Below are 24,737 nucleotides of genomic sequence, written 5' to 3' on the forward strand. Positions count from 1 at the left end.
GGGCAGATTAAAAACATTCACATCGCACAATTCTTCTTGTTTTTTTCTCCTTCCTTCCTTTTTCTTTCTTCTTTACTTCTTTTCATCCTTCTTTCTTCTCTCTTTTCTTCTGTGAGACAGATTTTTCCCCTACAGCCCAACCTGACCTAAACTCACTATATAGCCAAGGCTGACCTCCAACTCATGGCAATCCCCACTCAGACTCCTATGGGCTGTAGAACATTTTTATCACCTCAAAAAATAACAGATGCTGAATTTTATCAGGTAATTCCTTTTTGGCTACCTTAAGAGTTTTTCCATTTCATTTTTAGCTTGTTTAATATGATATATCAATTATTTTTTCTCTGTAAACCTATTTTCTTGATGATTCATGGTTGAATAAAATTTACATAATCTTATAAATTCATGGATATACAACAGCGAAAATAAAGTAATTGCCATATATACCATTTTACACATTTCTCATTTCTTTGTATTTGGGAATACTCAAAGTTCTTTTTGCCAGTTGTTTAAAAAGTATATAAGAAATTATTAACCATTATCTTTTTGTCCTATACATTAGAAGTTGTTCCTCATTTACAAATGCCCCTTGAAGATATTTACCATTCTTTCTTCATTCACTTCTTACTCCCCAAACTACCTCAGCCTTTGGGAGACACTATTTTATGTACTTTGAACAGTGTTTTATAATTTTATTTTTATTTTCTTTTATAAATAACTAATTTAGGCTGACCTGGAACTTACTATGTAATCACAATTTTTATTATAATAATTTACTTCCTTGATTAAATTTACTCTTGGGGATATTATTTTATTTGGTTGGCTTTTTTTGTATGTAGCTAATAAGATTGTTTTTCTCATAATTTTCAAAGCATGTTTTCAAGTATTGATATAACATGACTGCATTTAATCCTTTCCTCCTAGCCCTTTGTGACATGCTGTCTGCTGTACTGGCTCTTTGACCTCTAAAATTAACTTGAATTTCTGTGTTTAGTTGAAGGATGGGCAATTATTTATTTTCAAAGATATAATGTTGTGTTAAGGCAATCTTTTGGGGTCTGGAGAAATAACTTGGAACTTAAGAAGGCTTGTTGTTCTTCCTTCTAGAGAACCCAGGTTCAGTTCCCAGGACCTAGGTCAGTATTTCGCAAATGCCTATAATTCCAGCTCAGGTGGATCTGATGTGCTCATCTGGCTCCCAAAGGCACATGAGTTAAACAGAGACAAGCATGCATAAACATGAATAAAAATATTTTGTTTTTATTGAGCTATAATTTTTTCTCCACTCCTCTTCCTTCCTCTCCCCTCTACGTCTACCCTCTTCCATGACCCCCACACTCCCAATTTGCTCAGATCTTGTCTTTTTCTACTTCCCATGTAGATTAGATCCATGTATGTTCTCTTAGGTTTGTCTTCGTTGTCTAGGTTCTCTGGGATTGTGAATTGTAGGCTGTTTTTTTGTTGTTGTTTTTTTTTCTTTTTTTGCTTTATGTCTAAAAGCCACTTATGAGTGAGTACATATGATATTTGTCTTTCTGGGTTTGGGTTACCTTGCTCAATTTAGTGTTTTCTAGACCTATCCATTTGCTGCAAATTTCAAGATTTTTTTCTTACTTGTTTAAGAGACATTTATTACTTTAGTTGAACAACCTCTATACAGTTTGTTTTGCTGAATAGAAAAGAATTCTAGGTCAAGATTCTTATCTAGTATTTTCTGGAAATCAGTAAAATCCTTTAGAAATCTGAAGAGAAAAAAAAAACAGTTTAAGAAAAGCTTCAATTAGATTGTTAAGCCCGCTAGCCCAGATCCCTGATTAGGGCTGTACTGTCTATTCATTCCATACTCAATGCATCCTGGGACCTAGTACAAGGCATGGCAAAAAACAAAACATGATGGTATGTGTGGCCTTTGTGAAATGTCAACCTCTGACAAATATGCCAGGGACAAGTACCACTGGCCACCACTACCTAAGGAAAGACTAATGAAGTCATATAGCCAACTGCTTTCCTTACCCCCAAGATGAATTGACTGGCCCAGGATTGACCTTTAAATACCCAACCATCCTTGTTATGTGGCTAGAAGCTTCCTAATGGTTGGATACAATCTTGACCACAACTTTTTAGAGTTCACTTGGCTGGCATTAATTGAACCCCACATGGCACCCATCACTGGACTACAAACACTAAGGGAAATCTGCCTTGAGGGCAACTTCACCATACCATTCCCACATAGGCCACACCCCACCCAAAATTCGATCACCACCATCTTCAAAACACCAAGGTGTCAACATGTATTACTGGACATCAAACTCATCCTCCTGAGATCCAACAGAATAGGGAAGCCTCTTCCAATTTTACCTGGTTCTTCTGAAAATGGGGCATTGGCTTCAGTCTCAAATTGTGGGTTGTAGCTGACCTCCCTTTTCTAAGCATGTTCACAAAACAAGCTGGAAGGTTTTTTTTTTTTTTTTCTGCTCCTCTCTCTTCCCCGTCCCTCCCATTAAACCCTCTCCTATATTCCCCATGCTCCCAATTTACTCAGGAGATCTTGTCTTTTTCTACTTCCCATGTAGATTAGATCCAGGTATGTCTCTTTTAGAGTTGTCTTTGTTCTCTGGGATTATTAATGGAAGGCTGGTTTTCATTGCTTTATGTGTAAAAAACACTTAGAAGTAAATACATATATTTGTCTTTCTGGGTCTCGGTTACCTCACTCAATATGATGCTTCTACATTCATCCATTTGCCTGCAAATTTCAAGATGTCGTTATTTTTTTCTGCTGTGTAGTACTCCATTGTGCAAATGTACCACATTTTCCTTATCCATTATTCAGTCGAGGGGCAGTTAGGTTGTTTCCAGGTTTGTGTCTATGACAAACAAAGGTGCTATGAACATAGCTAAGCACACGTCCTAGAGAGTGTTTTCTCTACTCATGACATTTTGTTTTTTGCTTTTCTTATGTATATAGGCTCTTCAAGATTTGTATAATTCTCTATTAGGGGGGAATAACATAATTCTGTTTTGACTAAAATGTATTTTAAAAATATTTCCTATGAATTTTAAATAATTTTCAAATGAATTTGTAGAGGAGTCATCTGTTTATAACAGTCAATATTTAAATAAATTTCTTATTCAATTCTTAGTTTATGCATTAATTTAAATTAGTAACATCTTATTTTACTCATAAATGTTTTTGTACAATTTAAATATCTGAACATTTTATTTGGGCCTCTTATTTCTTAATTTTCAAACAAATTATTCAAAATGATATATTTTTCCATTTGTTTCTTGCTAGAGTAATGGAACAGTTAAGTCTCAGTATTTTTTGTTCTCAGGGATTTTTCAGTTGGTATGTCATTAATTCTCCAGCTGCAGATACTCTGAATTTTTCATTATTTAAATATGTCTCCATTCTGTAAGATAATGATTCCATCAGATTAACAAAAGATTTTGCATAGAAAAGGCTTTTAACTTTTATGTTTTTATATATTATCATTTATTGTCAGTTACAGATATATCTTTTCTTGCTATGTCTACAAATTCAAGCCCTGCTTCTAAGTCCTTTGGATCCATTTGTAAAAGAAGTGAAGCTGAAGTCATGTTTTCTAACCCTGTGTACAGCTACCGTAGCATGTATTGGATGTTGCTTTGGTGTAAGCTATGGTTCTCTCTTATGACTTCACTTGATTATCCTTGCTTTTCATTTACAAATGCAATACTTTATGTTAACCCATGCCAAGACTGTTGATTTCTTTCATATTTAATTTAAAATGTCCAGGCCAAATCACATTATACATATTCTGGTACTATGGTGTACTTGCTACATACCCTAACAGAAAGTTCTAGTTTTGATTTTAAATCACTTATGAATTAAATAAGTGTATCTCTATGAAATATGAACTATTAATATAAAAAGTAAAATTATGTTTTATGCATCATTTGCATGTTTAATTTTTTTAAGATATATATATATATATATATTTACTGGATTATTAGTCTGGAAAATATACCTTCAGTTAAGATTTAGAAAACTGAGTATACAAACATATTTACCCCTCATAATTTTCACTGATTCCAGCAAATTGCACTGTATCACATTCTACAAAAATTATTAATATGAAAAGCAGAAGCGATATAATAGATGTCACCATGACAAATTTCATTTGGCCTTTACAGGACATTCTCAACTTCGAAACAATTAAACCTCCCAGAAGACTGCCAATTGCACCTCCTGGAATTAAAATAATTCCTAAGAAAGGGAAAAGAAAATACTGTTAAAACATATCCCATTGAAAGTACCAAATGTAGCACATTGATGTCATTCCCTCTACTCAAATACAGATTTTCAAAGTAGAAAAGTAAAACTTGAAGATGTAGTGTTTGAATAAATCTGGACTTCATCATATTTACAATCCTGTGAATGGTACTGGTAGTGGTGGTGATGCTCTTATACACTGGGTATCTAATACAGGTATCCAATGGCAGGTATCTAATATCTAAGTAAACCATGAACTTGGTTCATACCATATAGAAGTTATGAGCTGTCTTATTGAGAAATACTGCTACTTAGCTGATTGAATATATGACTTATTACAAGAGACTTAACTGAAATAACACGCTTTCTCAAACTAATGTACAAAAATTGGACCAATCAACTTACTAAAATCTCTCATAGATGATCAATGTGAACAGTCTTACATGTCTGTGAGACTGCAGAATACCCAGTACAAGCAGTATAAGCTATGGTTTTTCTTTTAAAAAAAAATATTTATTTATTATATGTACAATATCCTGCCTGCATGTATCCACACGGGCCAGAAGAGGGCACCAGATCTCATTACAGATGGTTCTGAGCCACCATGTGGTTGCTGGGAATTGAACTCAAGACCTCTGGAAGAGCAGCCAGTGCTTTTATTCTTTGAGCCATCTCGCCAACCACAAACTATGGTTTTTCTAATTAAGATAAATATTTAGGGGCTGGAGAGATGGCTCAGTGGTTAAGAGCATTGCCTGCTCTTCCAAAGGTCCCGAGTTCAATTCCCAGCAACAACATGGTGGCTCACAAACATCTGTAATGAGGTCTGGTGCCCTCTTCTGGTCTGCAGACATACACACAGAATATTGTATACATAATAAATAAATAATTTTTTAAAAAAAGATAAATATTTAGAAAGAGGAAACAACAGGAAGATTATGAGCTGAAAAAGCAAAGAGGACAAAGAGGAAAAATAGAAAACACCCAGTATAATGCAGTACACTCATAAATAAAATCTAATCAGCTCAATATGTAGACAATTGTGTGTATATAATGTGATATAATACATAGAGAACTAAATACCAATAACAACACAAATGCAAGATTAAATCTGGTGACGATTTGAATACATGCAAATGAAATGTCCATAAAGATGGTAAAAGTGAAAGCAAAGAGGGAAGAAATGAAGGAGACAGGTGAAAAAGAAGAACAAACAATAAAAGTGAACAATAAAAATACATAATGGATAAAATTCAAGTTCAGGTCCCAAATGGTGATGTAAGGACATGCCACACTGGTTTTCTTTCCCATGGGATGGAAACGAAACAATAGCTTTGGAACTTGTTATAGAAGGAACAGTGGATGAGCACAGTTAGTTGTGTGGACAGAAAACGAAACCTGGCACATTACATGGACTAGAGAGAATGGCAAAGCAAGGTGATCAGACACCATGGCTCCTAGAGTACAAAATTTAATTCAGAAGTGGACTCTCTGCTCCTGGGTATTCAAGTGACAATGACCTGGCACAGAAGGTTGCATCTTGCAGACAAGTAGCCTAAATCAATACCTGGCCTGGCACCTGAAAGCAAGCTTGCTTCACAAAAGACATTAACAAGAAGCTCAGTGAAATCTTAGTGCTAGAGCTTCTGGTGTCAGGACCCAGTCACTCTCAGGCTGGAAGTTCTGACAGTGCCACACCTCAGACTACTCCTGGACAGCTCAATGCATAGTTGGCTAAGCCACCATCACAGGCAATGTTGAGACTGTTATACCTGGGTGAATTTCTTTGATTCAAGGTACAGGCAAATTTATGCTCACCCACACTGTGAGAGGCATTCCAGGCATGCCCCCTGTCTTGGATGCTTCTTGTATACCAGGTTCCAAAAACTAAGTCTTCAGAGCAAATGGTTCAGCATTGTCCATAGTCTATACAAATTTAGTGTTCAGTGAAGAGAACTTGTTGTAGACCCAACACTGTCTACATATCAATTGTACAGAAAAAAAAAGGCTTCCTAAGTGAAGATAAACCTAAAGCAGTCCAAAGGCCCCCTATATTGGTGTTGCAAGACAGGGACACTGTTCTGCCACTAATATCCATGTTCAGAGCATTGCAATTTAAGACTCTAGAGAGCACACACTTTTGGTCTGTCAGAATGCCCTGACTTTGGCAAATATTGAGCACAGCGTGTTTCTGTTCCCACTACTTTGGTTGGTACAGAGAAGAATTAGATCAATCTGAAAATACAACCTACCATTCTCACCCCATTCATAAAGAATTTTGACTAGAGAAGACCCAGAGGGATCTTAGCCAGGAAGATGATTTCATTTTTTTTTCCTCCATCTATTTTCATTTTAGCATTGCAATTTCATTTCTGGTTGTTTCTTACTTTTATCTTCATTTTAGTTGAGTTTTCCTCTCTTCTGTTTTTTTTTTCATGCTGTCATCCTTCCTTCTTTTAATATGTATTTTGAAGATTCAATTCATTCTTCCTCCCCTTTTAATTTTTTTTAATTAATTAATTTATTTATTAAAGATTTCTGTCTCTTCCCCACCGCCGCCTCCCCTTTCCCTCCCCCTCCCCCCCTCAAGTCCCCCTCCCTCGTCAGCCCAAAAAGCAATCAGGGTTCCCTGCCCTGTGGGAAGTCCAAGGACCACCCACCTCCATCCAGGTCTAGTAAGGTGAGCATCCACGAAACTGCCTAGGCTCCCACGAAACCAATAGGTCCAGTAGAATCAAAAACCCGTTGCCATTGTTCTTGAGGTCTCAGTAGTCCTCCTTGTCCGCTATGTTCAACGAGACCAGTTTTGACCCAGGCTTTTTCAGACCCAGGCCAGCTGGCCTTGGTGAGTTCCTGATAGAACATCCCCATTGTCTCAGTGTATGGGTGCACCCCTCGCAGTCCTGAGTTCCTTGCTTGTGCTCTCTCTCCTTCTGCTCCTGATGCTGGTGGTTCGCATGTATCCTAGGCAAGTGCTCCACCACTGAGTGACAGTTCCAGCCTTTCAATTTCCTTCTTTACTAATATAGTTTTATTGTGTTCAAAAGTACTTCTTCCTTTCTCCTCCATCCCACCAGAACTGAGGATCAATCCAATAAACCAGTGTCCAATGGACTGGCACTATGCCCCTGACCTATATTTTCTGAAGAATTAATTTTATTGAAGTCACAAGCCAGTCTCGCTTGAACTCTAATGGGGCATATCTACTTAATAAAATAGGGGAAGAATACAACCCCACCTGTTCACCCAGACAGATAGGAAAGGCTGACCTTAGTTCCAGGGCAAATATCCACATTGTAGCAATAGAGAGGAAAACAATATTAGGAGAGACCACATTTACATCTATATTCTATAGCAGTCAATGCTGCAGCAGGGTGACTGCATGTGGCTGCATGGGACAGGTATCTCTGGCAATGGAGTATTAAATAGTACAAGCTATGATTCTAATTGTTAACCTTCACTATAACACACCTCCAGTCAGTCCATAGACCCTGCAAAACGAATGCAGCAAGGAAGACAAGAATCACTTTCCAATAGCAGAATTACTATCAACAGTGTGTGTACAATTTCTACCAGTGCCATCAGTCCAGGAGGAGTCACCATTGCATTGGTGTGCCACAATTTATGCTGCGTACACATCTGCTTGAGGTGCCTGAGTTTTTCCACTCTTTCAAGGATTACAGAAACACTACTCTTTTCTTAGGTGGTAATCTCTGTCTCTAAACTCTATTCAGAAATGAAGAAGCTTTAAGATATTTTGTTATAGAGTTTTATTATAGAGTACTTCTGTGAACAATTCAACATTACATGAGCAAGCAATTATTACAAGCCACACTAGCAGAAGAAATCAACATATCATGAAGGCCAGCTTATATGCCTTCATGTAAAGAGGGAGTCATTATGGGGTTAGGGAGAAACCTGGTGCTAGGGAAATTCCCAGGAATTCACAAGGTAAGAGTCTTAGCAATAGTGGAGAGGGTGCCTGAACTGGCCTTCCCCTATAATCAGATTGATGACTACCGTAATTGTCATCATAAACCCTCTATCCAGTAACTAATGGAAGCAGATGCGGAGATCCAATTAAGACAAATCTAATATTGTATCTCTTAATATAATAACGGATATACAATTGCATGTATATAAAGAGTGGCATTGTTTGGCAGTGAAGTAAAAAAGAGTACCACAGAATAATCACAAAGCATTAAGTTCAAATCAATGTTAATCTGAAATACACAATTTCTGGTGAAAGAAATAGAATAATTAGTGGGAAATCACATGAGTATTTAAAAAAAAAAACTTTGAGTACAGACACACAAGCAAAAAGGAATAGAAGCACAGAAAGGAAGAACACACTGTGACTTGAGAAGACTGGTTTCCTAAAGGGGAGGGGAAAGAACACCGTCAGGTATGTAGATGGGAGGCAGGAAAATAGTGAGCAATATAAAGAGAATAGTGAAGTTTTATGCATTAAAAATATGGAGGTAGCATTGGAATGTTCTTTAGCAAATCACATTCAAGTACACTATACATCGTGTCTTTTGCTGACATGACACATTCCTTATGTATGTACAACACACAAATTTACACGTCATGAAAAATTGGAAATCTTCTCAGTAAGAAGAAATATTTACCTGTGAGCAGAGTGGCAAGTGAGGGCGTTAACAAAAACTGATTTTCTAAATATTTGGGCAAGAATTCTGCAGCTCCAATATAAGCCAGGGACTCCGTGGCTTTGCACATTGCATGACACATAAACAGAGGGCTCTTCACCAGACACTGAAACAGAACAGATCATACCAACAATGATTCCATCTCATTACATGGTAGTCATTCATCTGCAGGACTGGTTCTCTATAGTCTCAACTAAATGCAAATAATTATCCAAGCAAAACTATAGAGTTCTCTAGGCAGACACATCAGGATCAAATACATATGTCATGTTCAACTACCCAGTAACACACACACACACACACACACACACACACACACACACTGAGTGAACTCTAAATTATATGAAGAAACACAGGTTTTGTGTATTTGCATGTATGCAGATGTTAATTCATGTTCCGATTCACATGCAAATTGTGCCCATACATGTGGAGTCCAAATGACTTCAGGTGTCATTCCTCAGGTACTATCCATATTTCTTTTCTTTTCACAAAAAAAAGAAAGAAATGAAAAAAGAAAAGAAATTGTGAGATATACTAGTCTATAGATATACTGTTCTTGCTACTCTGGTCTTTTAGTATGTCTTACTGTTACTAGATCAATGTTGTTTGTTTTCGCTATATTTGTACCTATATTTTGCCATATAAAGTTTAGAAAAAATTGTTATTATTTACAATCAAAACCCATGCCCTATGATTATCACAATATTGAATTTATAGATTAGTTGACTAAGTTATTTCCTACATGGCCATAGCTACTTTATGAATGAGCATTACACATCTGTCAATTTACTCAAGTGTTTATCAATACAGATATGTTTGATGTGGGAGTGATTTCTTACTAATAAAGAAACTGCCTAGGCCCAGCCCTGCCGCTCCTAATTCAACATATGTTGAGTATAATTTTCTTCATGAAATTTTTATGTATAGCTGTTGAATAAGTTTCTGAGTTATTTATAATTTTGTGATTATGTTTTAGTCTATAATCTAATTTTAGATTTAGATAAAATGTATGCAAGTAGCAAGACACAGGGTCAAATCTGTTTAAAGAGTATATCTTTTCATGTACAGAAAAACCTGAAGTCAATATTAAAACAATATTAAAACTGATACTTTGGTACAGAATTTGCAGCAAAACAAAACCAAACTATAAAGTCAAATAGCATTTAAATACTCAGATTAGTTTTCTGAGAAAGAAATGGAAGCATTCACAATCAAAATAACTGTCAAAAATGCCCAGAAATAAACCTTGTAAATGAAGCCCTTCTATAATGGAAATTGTAAATCAGTGATGAAAGAAATTGAAGTAGATATGACAAATGAAAAGATCATACTTGATCATAATAGAAAGAAGACTGGCAAATGGAAAAGTGAGCTATATATTCCATGCAACCTCAACCACAACACTAGTGATGCTATTTCAGAACTATTGAAAACAATGTTGGAATTCATAAGGTAGAAAACAAAAGGCCTCGGTATGTTGAATTAATCTAACACAGCAAAGCTGGAGGTGTCAGTTTACGTGATATCAATACATCCTACAGAGTCACAGTAGACAAATCAGCATGACAAAGACAGAAAGGAAGACACAGAGTCAAGTGAGCCCAGGATAAAACTATGAAGCCTATCCAAAATGAACAGTCATCTATAGCCTGCTGATTTTTGATAAAGAATCAAAAAGTATATGCTGAAGAGACAGGTTCTTCTACATATGGATGTTCACATGCTCATTTTTTAAAGTTCCCAAAGTATTGTTAACAGTTTTAGCTTAACCTTTAACACTGTTGTGTTGTAGTTCAGCTCCTGATATTGTTAAAATATGTGCGCACAGTATTTACATAGAACTAAGTAGGCTAGGTACAGTTCTGCCTACCAGAAACTCCAGAACTTCAACGGCTGGAGAAGTCTTAAATGTTTGAGAGTAGACTGAGCAGTACAATGCAACTTTATAATAAAGTGAAAGTGTTGTTGAAATATAACGAATTACTACAAAAATTCATGATTTAATAACAAGTAGAACTTTGAGAATAAGAGCTAAGTGAAAATGAATCTTACCTTACATAGCATATCCACTTATCTTTGAAAAATTTTAACCAATGCATATCTACCTCTACAAAGTCAATCTAATCTAAAAATAAAATATTATTACTCACTTCTTTACTAAAACTAAAATACTTATATTTCAAGTGAATACAAAACTAGACCAAGGAGAGTCAAAACCATCATGGACAATAAGAATACTGGTAGAGGTATAACAGTCCATAATTTCAAGTTAGACTACAGAACCATAATAATAAAGAAACATGGTATTAACACAAAAATAGACTACTTAATAAATAGATTATAAGATCCAGACATAACTCCATGCAACTACAGCCATCTGAGTTTTGATAAAGAAGCCTCTTCTATAAACGATGCTTCAAAACTAGACATACATCAGGAGTAGAATCAGACTTGATCCTTGTCTCTCACCCTGCACAGAAAATCAGTTCTAAATAGATAAGAGAACCCAATATTAGACTTTATAGTCTGAAACAAGTAGAAGTTAAAGTTGAGTGGTGTAGGAGGTTCTTTTGAATTTGTGTTGGTTTCATTGGTTATTAAAGAAACTGCCTTGGCCTAGTTGGTAGGGCAGAACTCAGGTAGGTGGGGAAGACAGAACAGAATGCTGGGAAGAAGGGAAGTGAGGAAGACGCCATGAATTTCTGGCCTGAGACAGACGTAGGTTAGAACCTTGCCGGTAAGGCACAGTCACGTGGTGATACACAGATTTAACAGAAATGGGTTCATCAAGATTTGGGAGTTAGCCAATAAGAGGCTAAAAATAATGAGCCAGGCAGTAATTTAATTAATACTATTTCTGTGTGCTTGTTTTGGGGGTTAAGCTAACTGGGCAGCGGGATGCAGCCTGCTCCTCCTACTACAGTTGGGAATACAGTTAATGATAAGTAAAGGAATTTCTAAATATGATCTTAGTGACTGGGGAAATAATGTAAACAATGGACATGTGGGATTTCATGAGGTCAAAACGGTTCTTTTCTGCAAAGGAGACCAGTCAGAGAATCAGTAGGTAGCCTGCTAAATGGAAAAAAAGCCTTTTCCTTATCTGTGTGTAATAGAAGACTAGAATAAACAAAGAAAAAACTAAATCTAAAGAAAGCAAACAACACAAATAACAAACTGGCTAGGGAGCTGTGCTGAGAGTCTTTAAAAAGGAAGCACAAACAACTAACAAATACTTTCAAGGGAATTGGGGTCTCTTCCCTGGTGAAAGCTATTTCTCTTGCTCTCAATGTATCTTAATTGCCTGTAGTTCTTTCTTTATAGTTAAGAGAGAGCATGGACAGGGGAGTACATGAGAATGGAAGAAGGAAGGAAGGAAGGAAGGAAGGAAGGAAGGAAGGAAGGAAGGAAGGAAGGAAGGAAGGAAGGAGAAAGAGGAAGTCTTATATTTTAATTTCAAAATAAAAATATTTTTAAAAAGGAATAGGTTGTTTTGAGTAGGTCAATGAGTAATGAAATACTATACTCAACAAAGAAAAAAACCTGAAAATTGGAAAGATACTGATACAACTGTAAAGTAAGATAGGAAATATTAAATGATGGCATTTTTAAGACTTTTGCAGTTATAGCCAGAGTGAAAAATTCACTAAAAATGAATAAGAACTATATGTGACAATTACAAACGTGCAATTTATATGCCAGAAAGTAATAGAAGAATAAACATTCAAAGTAGGACTAGATTATTGGAAAGGGCTTTCTCTTCACCTGGTATCTGCTACTATGGTATCGATAAAAAGAAAAGATTTTGTACTCAATATTGTGATTTTGTGTGTTGGAAAGGAATATGTATAGACACAACTTCAAATTTATGTTATCTTGTTAAATATTATATCTACCTCTCCAGAAAATATAAACACAATATTTTAAAAATATTTAAAAAATAATGAAAAATAAAGCAAAATCATAGTTGGGCACCAGCAGTCTCTGACAAATGGCAGATTTCTAGTAATGCTAAATAATAAAGGGTTCTTTCTTTCCATCACAATGGAAATGAGCAATTTAATTAAGAGACTCCAAAACTTTCATACAAATTTATTAAACAATTTGCCTTTTTCTTAACTCTATATGAAGATTAAACAGGCCAACTTAACTGGCTTATTAACAGAAGTATTTTACTTTACCTGAAGAGCATGAAGCAAATCCTTCAAATGAGGTCCAAATTTTTTATATTTAAGGTTCTTGTCAACAGTGGAAGGTTCTTTTTCTTTTCGAAGTTTTACCTTCTTTGCACCTATAGGTCACAAGTGAAGCAATCTTATATTGAAGCAAGTAAGAAGACATATAATAATCCCAGTTTGTCATGGAAAGGCAAGTGAATTATTTTAAAACAGAATAAAACCAATGTATAATTAATCTACAGTGGTTCTTTACAAAGACAATTATTTGATAATGAAAATTTCTCACATCTGCACTGTCCAACTCTGCAGTTCATCACTATGTATTTCTCTTAACTGTTGAAAAGGTGCTTCCTATAGATGAATTAACTGATTCTCTGGAGATCTGTGGATATAAGGACCTTTTTCTCCCAACATATAGGTACTACATTTTTTTTTGCCCATTATACTGTTTATGAACACCTAGATTGGTTTGATTTTCTAACTATTGTAAAACAGTGAGACAATGAGTAAAGATACAGAGCTATTTCTTTGACAGAGTCCTTCATGTAAATATAACAAAGAGTGGTATGACTAGGTCATATGGTAGATTTATTTAAGTTTTTGAAAAAGATTTTTAGTTATGTGTAGATGTATGTGGGGGTGGCTTGTGTCTGTGTGTACATGTGTGTATGCACAAAAGCAATTGCTTTTAAAGCCCAAAGGTACAGACAGTTGTGACAAATTCAGGTCCTCTACAAGAGTGGTATGCATTCCTAACTACAAAGACATCTCACCAGCCCCTTATTTCAGGTTATTTATTTTTCTTTCAAGGAACTTTAGAGTACCTGTACAAGTACATATTCCCGCCAGTGGGGAGTAATGGTTTTTCTTACCCCCAGTCCTCACTAGCCTTTATTCTCCTGATGACAGTTATTCTAACCAAGTCAAGGCAGAATTTCAATGCATGCTTAATTTGCATTTCCCCAATGGAAAAAGATGTTGAACATTTTTCAAATGTTTATTGTCATTTGCATATTTTAAAGAAGTGACTCTGAATTTGGGGCATGTGTTCTGAGAGTGATGAGCTTTCGTTTTCAGAGTTGTTCCAGCTGCATCCCAAATGTCTAGGAATATTGTAATTTCCATTCCTATTTTTTTTTAACTAAAAGCTCAGACTTCCCTTAAGTCACTTTTGCTCTTTGCCTGAATGTTCTTACCATCACTAAGAAGTCCATTCCTTCACTGCATTCGAATGTATTTCTTCAGGATTTGAATAGATAGTGAAGACCTGCTAAGACATCCCATCCTTCTGGGTGGAAAAACTAAAGGATTCTTGAACCTACTGTTTACAGACAGTCCTTGTTGGATTAATTGGCCCACAGACTGTAAGTCATTCTAATAAACTCCCTTTCTGTATGTAGAGAGAGATTCATTCTATAAACTCTGTTACTTTAGAGAATCCTGACTAAAACACTAGGTAAAGAGAGTCGGTCGGTGTAGTTCATTTTTAAAAGGCATTTATGCACTTTAAACAAAAAGACTATTATTAAAAGGAAATAATGAGTGACCCAAATATACACTAGTGAATTTGTAGTGTATGAATGTAATATTTAGATGCCATATTGCTTGATTGGGTAAAAAAGAGACAAGAATTACAACACTATGATACTATTTATCACAGAGTGCTCCCTGCAGGAGAGTCATATTTATAAGGAAATGTAATTTATCTATGCTTTGAGAATGGGAGCTGAGGGCATGCATTACTCTAAGAAAGTAATTATGTTTTTATACTCACCAGGTAAATCTGATGGAAAACATAGTAATGGGAAAAAGGCGACCCACGCAAGCAGAGTGGCACTAATGAAACCAGCCCACCAATTGATCTGCTGCAGTAGAGACGCGAAACTCATCCTCGAATAAAGACAAATTGGAAAGTTTAAATTAGGGACATTTAAAATTCAAATCATAATTAGTGGTAAGAGAGAGAACTTTCTGTTAATTTGCATTCATTTATAATTTCCCACTATTAATGTTTGGCTTTTGTTTGCAAGTGACAGTGGCTAATGTTCAGTTGTGTGGTTTGCTTTTGGATATTCTCAGTGCCTAACTTTCCCACCTTCCTTTTCAGTGACACTCCTTGGGTGGCAGAAGTTCCTGTTTGTACAGATTCAAAATTATCTACATTAACAGCTGTGCCCCTGGAAAACCAAGTCTTCCTTCTTAATTCTGCACCTTTAAACCTTACCCCTGGACCTCTGGGGCAGCTTCTCTTGTACATGGCACCTGACCCTTAGAGTCACATATCGTCTGAAGCCCCTTCCTTTAGGTCTCTGTGTTAAGTGTATTTGATACTTCTGTGATCTTTTGCTAATCAGAGTTTAGCATCCAGCAAGGCAGAGACAGAACATGAAAGACCCTGTGCTGGGATTTGCTAAATTTCTCTTTCACAGAGTAATCATGAGGTATCAACATACCTAGTCTTTAATCAATGCTGGGACCACCTAGAATAATTTTCAAAGTTTATTCAAGGTTTTTGTTTGTATGTTTTTTCAAACATTTAGGGATAAGATCTACAGAAATTAGTGAATACAGTATTACTAATCTTTTCAGTTTCACACCCATGGAAAATGTTAGCCAGGAACTACAAAGATGACATAGACAGAAATTGGAAACACTGAATATCATTGCAAGAAACATGGTTTGGCTTTGAGTACCAACACGGTGGCTAACAATCATCCATAAGTTAATTTTCAAAGGATTCAACACCTTCCTCTCTACTTTTCTAGAACCAAAAAGAAGCATACAGAGAGAAATCAGGAAAATAAGTATATTCACAGTTACACCAAAACAAATAACACTGGGGGAAAAGTTAATGAAGGTAAAAGAAACTATGGTGAAGTACACACTACTCTAGAAGGTAAAAACCATCAAGAACTGGAGAAAACACTAAAAGGAACTAATAATAGTTGGATTGACATTCATGTACATGCTTTAGAAAAATTAATAGTGTGAAAATGGACTGTCTCAGTTGGGGTTTCTATTGCTGGGAAGAGACACCATGACCACAGCAAATCTTAAAAAGGAAAACAGCTAATTGAGATAGGAGCTTACACTTTCAGAGTCTTAGTTCATTATCATAATAGCAGGAAACATTGCAGGCTGTAGGCAGACATAATGCTGGAGAAGGAACTGCTACATGTTGCCGTGCGGGCAACATCAAGTAGACTGATTGCTACACTGAGTGATGCTTGAGCAAAGGAGATATCAAAACCCACTCCCACAATGACACACTTCCTCCAACAAGGCCACACCTACTTCTACGTGCTCACATGTCCTAATAGTGCCACCCTTTTCAGGGGGCTATTTTCTTTCAAAAAACCACATTAAACTTCCTGATCCCCAAAAGCTTATAATAATATAATACAAAAATGTATTCAGTCTCACTTCAAAAGCCCCCATAATCTATAACAGTATCAAACTAATTTAAAACTCTAAAGTTCAAAGTCTCTTCTGAGATTCATATAATCTCTTAACTGTAATCTCCTATGAATCAAATTAAAAACAAAAAAACAGATCACATGCTTCTAAGACATAATGACACAGATTATACATTATTATTCCAAAATGTAGGGCAGGGAGCATAGTGAGGAAATACTGGAAAGCAAAACTGAAAACCATCTGGGCAAACTCCAAACTCTGCATCTCCATGTCTGATGCCAAAACACTCTTCAGATCTCCCACACCTTCCAGTTCTGTTAACTGCAATATATTAAATCTTCTTGGGACCACTATCTGTTGGCAGCTTTCTTCAGTAGATATCCTACTACTCAGGCCTCTCTAGCATCTTGAGGTCTCCAAGGCAATATAGGCATTACCTTCACAGCTTCATACAACAGGGAGCGTTACCACAGTATCCTTGCAGATATGGTGCGGTCTGTATCTTGGTGTGCAGGCAATAGAGCTGAAAGGAGCAGTTGTCTGAAAGTCATTTTTGTTCTGTATGTTGAGTGTTTTGATTATTGTATCATGGGACACTTTCTTTTCTGGTCCAATCTAATTGTTGTTCTGTATGTTTCTTGTACCTTAATAGGCACCTTATTTCTTTTTTTAGGTTAGAAAATTTTCTTCTATTATTTTATTTGAAAATATTTTCTGGGCCTTTGAGCTAATATTCTTCTATTATTCTATTCTTGTTTTGTCTCTTCATAGTGTGCCAGACTTCCTGGATGATTTGTGTCAGAAGGTTTTTTTGTCTTACCATTTCTTTGACTGTTGTATCCATTTCTTCTACCATACCTTCAGTTTCTGAGATTCCCACTTCCATGTCTTGTATTCTTTTGGTGATGCTTACCTCTTGTAGTTCCTGTTTTAATTCTTAAAATATTCATTTCCAGAACTATCTCAGTTTGGGTTTTCTTTATTGGTTCTTTTTCCAATCTCAGGACTTGAACAGTTTTATTCATTTCTTTACACTGCTTTCTTGGATTTCTTTTAGGTGTTCATTCGTTTCCTCTTTAAGGACCGTAATCATATTCAAATAGTTGATCTTAAGATGTCTTTCTCCAATTTCATTTCCTTCAATGTATGTGTGTGTTTCTGGATTTCTTTAAAAGATTTATTCATTTCCTCTTTAAGACTCTCATGGTCACACAGTTGCTTTTAAGGTCTTTTCCCTGTGCTTCAGCATGGTGGAGTATTCAGAGACTAGCTGAACTCTAGTGGAGACATAGTGCCCTGACTTTTATTGTTTGTTTTATCTATCTATCTATCTATCTATCTATCTATCTATCTATCTATCTATCTATCTATTTATTTTATGCTAGCATCTTAGTGTCTTAGTTTGTCAGGATTATCATTCTAGGTGCCAATTTCTGGATTTCTCTTCGTTAGGTTTGTTATGGTTTTGGTCCCTGGTTCCTTTAAGAGGCAAGCTACGCCCACTCCCAGCGACCCCCCCCCCTCACCTCTCATTGCCATCTTAGATTCTGTCTGTCCTGGCACACGTGTGTTTTCCCCATTTTCCCTTCTCTCTGTCTCTCTCCTTTCACTTCTCCTTCTCTCCCTACTTTCTCTCTCCCCTCTCTCCTCTAAGTAATAAATGTCCAGTTCTTATTTATACAATGTTTCTGTTACGTGTCCCTACCCACACACAGCTCCCCTTTGGGACACACAGCTCCCCTTTGGGAACCTGCTCAGTCACACACCACATGGCGAGCAGCCCGCCCTGTTGCTCTGTGAGCTTGCCCCCCCTGCTCACACTGGCCCACTTGGGTGGCTCTCCCGGACCCGAGTCTCTGCCTGGGACTGGCTGCTCTGTGGGTCTGCCTGCGCTGGGGACCCACCAGCATTTCCGCTGCCAGTGACAGGGATCTCCCCAGCATTTAAAAAAAAAATCATAAAAGGGTTGATATTTGTTTCTTAGTTTCTGTTTCCTTTCTGGATTTTTGAAGAGTGTGATGGTGGTGTATTGACTGATTTCCTGTCTTGGTCAGCTAGTGTATTCCTAAGGAATGCACATTCATGTTGGATTCTGAGATGCTGGGATGAGTTGGGAGAAGAAAGCTTGGTCATTGTGATCCACTGGAGATGGGGTCAGAGAGGAGGCTTCAGCAGTTTTCCAGGTACAGAGCTAGGGAAAAAATTGGAGTGATAGCACCTCAGGATTAGGACTAGATAGTGGGACCACCTTCAGCCTACTTGTTTTTCTGAGAAGAGTGGTCTTTGGGTTGGCAGGTGGTGCCTACTACTGTGGAGGTTGGGACAAAACAAAGAGTGGGTCCTGGGAGGTTAGAAGACAAAGATCAGTGGCATGCATAGGAGATGGGAGCATAGGGGAAGGGAAGACTGCTATGGCTGTTCTGCTGCAGTAATATTACTACCTTTTTGGTTAGCTTTTCAGAACTTCTGACCAAGATGCTTCTTTTCTCTGTGTTTGTCATCACTTTTACAATTTAAAAATTGGACAGCACTTAGATTCACATTTGCCAAGATTCTACTGTTAATATAATGTAGATTTTCAACACAAGAAAGGTTACATATATGTAAAATTTCTTAATAAAATGCTCTTGTAAACCAAATACAAGAGCACAGTGAAAAGATTATTCACCATGATCAAGTAGGCTTCATCCTAGAGATGCAGGTATGGGTTCAACGACAATAAACCAATAAACATGGACTACTACATAAACAGGATGAAAGACAAAAATCACATCATCATCTCACTAGATATAGAAGCTGGCTTTGACAAAATGCAACGTTACTGTTACTTTGTGATAAAATTCCTAGAGAGATTAGGGATATGAGGAACAAAACTCAACATAACAAAAGCAATGTATTTCAAGCTTACAGCCAACATCAACCTCAATGGAGAAAAACTCAAAGCATTTCCACTAAAATTAGGTATGTAAACAAAGAACCCTTCATACCTACTCTTTATAGGACAGTAAGTCTTAGCTAAAGTATTAAGACTATAAAAGGCATTCAAAGTAACACAAACAGGAAAGGAAGAAGTCAAATTATCCATATTAGCAGATTAAATGTTTTTTTTTTTTTTTGGATAAAATACCATAAAGACTCTGACAGGAAACTTCTACTGATAACAAACACTTTTAGCAAAGTAGCAAGATAAAAATATTTGACAAACAAGAATCAGTATTCTACTTACATGCAAAGAAAAGACTGAGAAGAATTATGGAAACCATATCTTTTACAATAGTCTCAAAAATATCTTGAGATCATTCTAACCAAGTGAGTGAACAAGTTGTGTAATTAAGAATTTCAAGATGCTAAAAAAGATCAGAAGGTGTAATCTCCCATGCTCAAGGATCATAAGGGTTAATACAGGGGAAATGAACATCCTACCAAAAACAAACTGCAGATTCAACAAAAGATGCATCAAAATTCCAACACAACTTGTGACAATAATTGAGTAAAACCTTCAACTTCTTATGAAAACACACATACACACACACACACACACACACACACACATGGGCGTGTGCTAAAACAATCCTAAATAATGAAAGTATTGCTGAAGGTATTAAGATCTCTAATTGTGACTTGTGATACAGAGCTATAGTCCTAAAAACGCTATGGTATTAGCATTAAAAACAACACATTGATCCATGGAATCAAACTGAAGAACTACACATATAAAGACATAAAGCTTTTTATTTCAAAACCAAAAGATACAAACTGAAGAAAGAATAGTATCTCCACAAACAGTAGTGCAAATTGTATAGTTCATGTAGAAGAATGCAAATAGATCCCTATCTGTCACACTACATAAAACTCAACTTCAAATCAATCAAGAGCCTTAATCTACGACCAGATAAGCTGAATCTGACAGAGGAGAGAGGGCATGGAGAAAAAGCTTGAGCTCATTACATGAGAAAGGACTTTCTGAACAGGACTCTAATAGCCACCGAAACCAACAATTAATAAATGAGACTTCATGAAACTAGAAACCTTCTGAAAGGCAAAGGATATACAATCATTCAAGCCAAACAACAGCCAAAAGAATGTATAAAAAATTTTGCCAGTTACATGTTTGATAGAATATTAATATCTCAATATATAAAGAACTAGAACACGAAACATAACCCAATTTAAAAGTGAAGTATAAAACTATTGGTGTCTCAAAAGGCCAAACACAAATGGTTGAGAAAGACTTAAAAAATGCTCAACAACTTGATCTATCAGGAAAATGCCAATTAGACCTACTTTGAGATTTTTGTCTCACGCCTGTCAGGCTGTCAAGATCAACAAAATAGATGATAGTGGATGCTGACTACAGTGCACACCAGTGCAACCATTATGGAAATCAATATCAAGTTTTCTGCAGGAATCTGGGAGTCAGTCTATCTCAAAATTCAATTACACCACTCTTGGGTATATACCCCAAAAACTCTACGGTGACACTTGCTTATCCATGTTCAATGCTGCTGTACTCATAGTAGCCAGAAACTGGAAATAGTCAAGATGTCCATCGATCAAAGAACAAACAATAAAAATGTGGTACTTAAAAAAATAGAATATTATTCATTTGTTAAAAAGGAAATTGTCAATGTTGCAGGTAGATGGGAGGAACCAGGAGAAAATCATCCTTAGTCAGGTAACTCAGACACAAAAAGGCAAGTACTATATATTTTCTCTTATATGTGGATGTTAGCTCTCAAACCTTTAATATCTGTGTACAATATAAATAACACCAGGAGTACCTACTAAGTGACTACGCAGAAGAAAAAGATATCCAAAGGAAGGGAAAATAACAACTTAATTTTATGGAGATATAAGAAAGAAATTCATCGGTTAAGGAAGAGGGTTAATTAAGATTAATCAATTAAGGAAGAGGATGAGGGAGAAGGATAAAGGAGGGACTTTAGGAAGGAATGACTAGCACAAAAGGCTATTTGAAATCCCATATGGAAATAATCCTAAAATATCTACATATATGAAGGGAATCCAACTGGAATCACAAAATGGAGGAGACAATGCCCCAACTAGCTATTTTATGCTGTCAAGTCCCAGGGATAGGGTAAATCTTGCTGATTCATTTATCAAAGGCCTATCTACCACTAGCTGTTACCAAGGCTATCAGCTGATCTCTACAATTCGGTCAATCAAGCTCAATTCTTTAATACAACACTTACATCATCAAACAAAGAGAACTTGAACTAGTGCCTAATTAGAGACTTTATCCCTACTAACTAGTGTTCATGGTACTGGAAGGCACTCTGCAAATTACCAAAGGAAAAATGTAATCATCAATATCACCAATCTTATAAAGCGTGTGACCTTTAACAGTACCTTTCCTTCAAGTGGTGTCAGTACAATGGTGTCACAAAGGTTCTGGGAGTAGGCAAGAACTTTTTGATTGGATTTATGGTCTACTCCACAAGATGAAACCCATATCTGATACTGCTAAAGTGGCTAAGAACCTGAGACAAGATAAGTCATGACCCTAGGGGAAAGCCAAATACTATTATTTTGCTAAAGGACTACAGCAATAAAATAACTAATATTCTTGTGTACCTGTATAATGGTACCTTGTTCAATCCACATCAGAGAAGCTTTTTTTTTTTTTTTTCAGTAGAAGGTAATTAACAAAAAGACACAAGTGGATAATATGGAGTGAGAAGACACATTGGAGCACTCAGTCCTAAGTGGGATGTCTTCATCAACCCCCCTTAAGTCTTGGGGCTCTGGATGGAAGAGGAGGTGAAAAGATTGTAAAATCCAGAAGTGACAAATGACTCCAGGGTAAGCATCTTCCAGACATGATCTATCTATGAACTCAGAGACTGTAGTAACACACAGAAGATCTTCACTAGTCCAAGATGGGGTCCCAATCACTGAGATGGGGAAAAAGATATGAATCCCAATCCTAACCATGAAACTATTTTCAATAGATGCCCATTTGTGAAGGGACAATAAGTTTCCTACAGTAGAGTGTCACTGTGTATAACAGCAATATCCCAGAGCTGGTCTCAATGAACTCAATGGGTCTTTTGCAAACTTTTTTTTTATCTTTTTTTTTTTTTTTGGCTTACTGGTGTTTTGCTTGTTTTCTTTTTTTTTTTTTTTTTTTTTTTTTTTTTTGTTGAATGCACAAGAGAGAGAGAGAGAGAGAGAGAGAGAGACAGAGAGAGAGAGAGAGACAGAGAGAGAGAGAGAGAGTTCACAATATTAGGTGACTAGGGAGGTAGAGAGGATCTGAGAGAAGTATGACATGGAGGAAGAATATCATTATAATATTATGTTAAAAACTCTAAGCAAGGTGGAAACTTCTATAAATCATGCAAATAATTATAACTATGGTACTATATCAAATGAATATTGTATGCTTTTATCAACAAAATAAAAAGTTATTGATCTTTTAAATAATAGTTTTAGTTTTAGTTATATTTCAAAAAATTAAAAATATACACACTATAAATGTATTTATGTTTACATATATGTACATACCACACTCAACTTATGCACTGTTATAACAATATTACTAAATAAATATATATTATTTATGAGCCATTGTATCTATTCAAGTATTCTATTGAACATACAAAAAATAGAAAAATAAATAGTATGACTTACAATCTGTTCAAACCTTGATTCTTTGGAGGTTTAATATTTGGTGATCCCACTATGAAACCCAGACCGTATCCCAGTATTTGTACAGCTTCACCAATACCTTAAAAATGAACACAACACCAAACAGCTTCACATCTTAACTTGGTGACAAAAAAAAAAAAAAATACAACAACAACCAAAAAAATAAAAACCTGAACTATGTGTGGTATCTGAAAGTTATTCATTCTATTCTCTCCTACTTAAGAGAGGGAAAGAGAAAAAGAGGGGAAGAAAAAGATGGGGGAGATGAAAGAGGGAGAGAGAAAATTGTAAATAATTTCTGGAATTGATTCTAAAAATCCCACATTAATAGGGTAGGAAGCTGGTTAGAATTTTTTGTAAGAGTTGATACTAGTCTTAAAGAAGATGCTAGTCCTGTGCCTCAATCACTGCTTATTTGGGAACAGTCACTTTACATTCTTGGAACTTAACTTTGCTTGCATGACACCTATTCTTATCAAAACAGTCATCTGCTTTACTCAGTAGTTGATTGTGAATGTTTATCACTCCTAGGACAATGTCAGAGAGTCATATAGAGTACAGTCTGAAAGTACAACTGGATGGCACAACTTCTTATCTAATCAAGTATTAGATACTCAATAATTTAATTATAAACTTAGCTGTATCTTATTTATATAAATATTTATATTTTATATGAATGTAATAAAGTATATTTCCTTTAATATGTCACTAAAGTAAGATAATGCATTTTCCTAATTACCTTTGCAATATTCACATAAGATTCCAGGGTAGCAGGAGGTGGTAATATAGTAAGCCTCTCTCTATATTGTACTGATACGTATATAATTTTTTGCTTATCAGAACTAAAATGGGTATTTTCAGTCTTAACCAATGCTAATAAGGTACAAGAATTTCTTGCAAAGGTGTATATAAATAGGTATATTCTTTGTTATAGTCTACTGGAGAGATTTTCTTAGCCTTTGTGTAAATTCTATTTTTTCAGTGCAAGTTATTGCTTGTTTCTTGCCGCTACTGTTGTTAGTATAACATAGTCTTGTTATACAAATGTGACTGGCCTGGTACTTGCTATACAGTCTAGATAGGCTTTGAACTCATAATTCTCAAGCCTCAGTCCCCCTGGAGCTGGAGGTGACAGGCATACTCCATAATATTTACTCTTTATATGCCTTCAAAGTAAGTGCAAAAATAATTTTAGATTTTTGGAAATGATTTTTAGATATCTCTGTGCAAGTGCATCTTCATTGTGTCTACCAGGACCAGACTTTAATACAGTGAAAGAGGTTAGATTATTTTGGGATATCCAATGTTTGCATTCAGCCAACTTTTTCTTTCCCTTTCTCACTGTCTCTCACAGGGAAAGAGATTCATTCACATCTATGTTCTACTCCTCTAAATATATCCAGTGACATTAGATTATTTGTTCAATGTTGCAAATTTCAGAATTAGGTAGATCAACGTGATTATGAAGTTAAGGCAACAAGTCTTCAGTAGTTATTACAATGCCATCACAGTAGCAACAGTGCTTTGGCATCAGTTAAAACATAC

At 36.0% G+C, this 24,737-nt stretch overlaps 1 protein-coding gene across 1 annotated transcript in view; it reads right to left on the reverse strand.

Annotated features, from left to right (window-relative positions):
- Slco6a1 (solute carrier organic anion transporter family member 6A1) overlaps window positions 1-24,737 on the reverse strand; it is a 54,427-nt gene that overhangs the window by 22,047 nt on the left and 7,643 nt on the right. Inside the window, 5 exon segments of the mRNA XM_050153505.1 lie at window positions 4,054-4,249; window positions 8,887-9,031; window positions 13,107-13,216; window positions 14,878-14,993; window positions 23,175-23,271. Coding sequence (XP_050009462.1) covers window positions 4,054-4,249; window positions 8,887-9,031; window positions 13,107-13,216; window positions 14,878-14,993; window positions 23,175-23,271 — 664 coding nt within the window.

The sequence above is a fragment of the Alexandromys fortis genome, unplaced genomic scaffold (genome assembly GCF_014885135.2).
Source record: "Alexandromys fortis isolate MF-2015 unplaced genomic scaffold, M_Fortis_MF-2015_v1.1 scaffold_61, whole genome shotgun sequence".
Classification (NCBI taxonomy): domain Eukaryota; kingdom Metazoa; phylum Chordata; class Mammalia; order Rodentia; family Cricetidae; genus Alexandromys; species Alexandromys fortis.